Genomic DNA, 2963 nt, shown 5'->3' on the forward strand with positions numbered 1-2963 from the left:
TTACTAAACACAGAAGGAGACAAAATGTTCAGGAGCAAAGTTCAGCTACTACTTTAAACGTATGAACTATTTTAATTATACAGCTTGTTTTTTTAAGGATTGTATAAAGATAAAAGATTATTACAAATCAGTCACTGAGCTGAAATCCCAATATTAGAGACATTATCACAAACTAAACAAGGTAATTTCTGACCATTTATAAAACTTTTTCTAGTTGGTATTGTTTTAATTACATAAGAGCACTTAGTGGAAGGCTGATGTTCCAAGTAAAACAATACTTTAAAGATATGAAAAGGTGTGTAAATTCAGTTTCCTTAATAGCATGTACTTTGTAAGCTACAGGTTTCAGAATGTGTAACTGGGAAAGTGCTACGGGAATCTTTCAAACGCTATGTGTATAACCCAAGCTCTGCCAATAAGCTCTGTAACTCAGGGCAAATACCTCACATTTGATTCACCTCTGAAATAAATCATATAATCTGTAAGGTTACTTCCAACTCTAAAATTCTATGACAATTTGTGTTTCAGTAGGTACATGCTACTTGATTTCTCTGCAGTTTAGCTATCTAAATGAATGAGGAAACACGCAGAGTAAATGAAAAATGCCTTAGTCCCTCCGACAAGCAGAAAAGGAATACATACACACACACATATATTTTAGGAATATATACATATGTATATTTAAAGGATTTGATAGTCCTTTGCTAAGCAAAATCAAAGTTTGACTACAGGATGACACGAAATATCTTTTTATATTCAACACAGGTTGCTTACCTAAAGACTTATATTTGTGTTAACATAAATAGCACATCACAGCCTAAAAGCACACCCCATTTATAACTCTCTTAAGGTACAGGTTAAACATATATCCATTGAGTGGTATCGTCTCCAGAAGTCTGTGTACTGGGTGTGAGTGTGGATTCAAGGTTTCCTTGGATCTCTCTCAAGGGCTCTCCTTTCTCTTCAGTATTTCTCTCTATTCCCATTTTCCTTCTACTTACACAGAACTGCCATTCTTAAATTTAATACCCAATTTTCACCACTTGTTCATGTCAGTTCCTTGAAATATAATTGTCCATGAACCTTGACATGTACTTTTTATAACAGAAGCTGAAAGATGTAGACATCACACAATTTAATCCAGAGGGTATTTAAAAAGTATAAAGAAAGAATTCAGTTGCCAACATAGTGGATTTTATACATTATTAAATGTCTATTTTATCTCCGTGGTCTGAAACTTACTTCTCACTCAAGAAAAAAGATTCCTTTCAAAACATTTATTCTATCTTTCTTTGATGGAAACAGCAGAAAAGCTTCTTCTTTGACAAAATTGTCCCAGGGGAACAAAGCAAATGCTTTCTAAATTAGAGCACAAGTCTTCCTTAAATGTCAGTGTGTGATAAATAAGATATCATAGCAGTCTTTTAAATTTCATAAAAGCTACAGTTAAGTTGGTGTTTTTGGCCGTTTTGCAGAGGGTCCATCTGAGTTAGTTCTGTTATCAACGTTATTTTCATCTTCTGCATCATCTTCATCATCACCTTTTAAAATAAATATTTGTTGTATGACAATATGTTCATTGGTTGAAAGAAATATACATAGCTAAAGCAGCTGATAATAAGACCATTTCACTTTAGGGATTAATAGAACAATGGATATATCAAATTAGAAATATGTACAGTTAAAAAGACTTTGGGAATTTTGGTGTTTAAAACCTTTCTTTTCTATCAGTTTTTTTTGAGATATGATTCATATACCATAAAATTCACTTTCAAAGCGTACAGTTTATTTAGATATTCACTAGGTTGGGCCACCATCACCACTAATTCCAGAACACTTTTCATCTTCCCAGAAAGAAATCTCATACAAATTAGCAGTCACTTCCCATTCCCCTCAGTCCTTGGCAGCCACTAATCTACTTTCCTATCTCTTAGATTTGTCTATTGTGGACACTTCATACAAATGAATCGTAAAACATGTGGCCTTTTGTGTCTGCCTTCTTTCACTTATCATGTTTTCAGAGTTCATTCATGTTGTATAGCATTTATCAGTACTTCATTCCTTTTTGTTGCTGAATAATATTCCATTGTATGGATATATATTTTGTTTATCTACTCATGAGCTGATGGACATCTGTGTTGTTTCCACTTTTTAGCTATTATGAATAATGCAGCTATGAACATTTGTGCGTTTGTTTTTAATGGGAACATGTTTCCAGTTCTCTCGGGAGAACGAGGAGTGGAACTAGGAATCCCTAGGAGTAGAACTGCTGGGTCGTACGACAAATTTAGGTTTAACTTTTTGAGGAACTGACAAAGTGTTCTCCAAAGAAGGTACACCATTTTGCATTTCCACCCGCAGTGTGTGAGGGGTCCAATTTCTTCACATCCTAGCCAAGACTTGTTATTGTTCTTTCTGATTACAGCCTTCCTAGTGGGCATGGCATGGTATGTCACTGCGGCTTTGATTTGCCTTTCCCTGAAAGTCAATGATGTTGAGCATCTTTTCAGGTGCTTTCTGGCCATTTGTATATCTTATCTGGAGCACTGTCTGTTCAAGTCTTCTGCACATTTTGGTAACTGGATTCTTTTTTTTTTTTTTGGTCATTATGATGACTTTTTGTCAATTGAAGTATAATTGACCCACAACACTGTCAGCTCCAGGTGCACAACACAGTGACTCAATACTTCCGTACATTACAAAATGACCACCACTATTTGTCTTTCTAGTGTTGCGTTCTATCACTTTTCTTTCATGATTGTTACATTTTTAAAATTTTGTATTTGTTAAGATATGATTCATATAAGATAAAATCTGTCATTTTAATCTCTACAGCTTTTAACAAAGGAAATTCAAACAGAAGCTTTATGGGGACCTCATTAAATATACAAAAGCATGTCTTCCTGTATGAAGATATTACTGACCCACTATTAGAACAGGCAGCAGTTACTTATCCAGTAAGT

At 34.4% G+C, this 2963-nt stretch overlaps 1 protein-coding gene across 1 annotated transcript in view; it reads right to left on the minus strand.

Annotated features, from left to right (window-relative positions):
- Window positions 1-653: 653 nt before the first annotated feature.
- Window positions 654-2963, minus strand: part of GON7 (GON7 subunit of KEOPS complex) — a 3516-nt gene continuing 1206 nt past the window's right edge. Inside the window, exon 2 of the mRNA XM_024757847.1 lies at window positions 654-1541. Within this exon, the coding sequence (XP_024613615.1) occupies window positions 1447-1541 (95 nt within the window). The 3' untranslated portion in view covers window positions 654-1446. The remainder of the gene's footprint in view (window positions 1542-2963) is intronic.

Source organism: Neophocaena asiaeorientalis, unplaced genomic scaffold, assembly GCF_003031525.2.
Source record: "Neophocaena asiaeorientalis asiaeorientalis breed wild unplaced genomic scaffold, Neophocaena_asiaeorientalis_V1.1 scaffold476, whole genome shotgun sequence".
Classification (NCBI taxonomy): domain Eukaryota; kingdom Metazoa; phylum Chordata; class Mammalia; order Artiodactyla; family Phocoenidae; genus Neophocaena; species Neophocaena asiaeorientalis.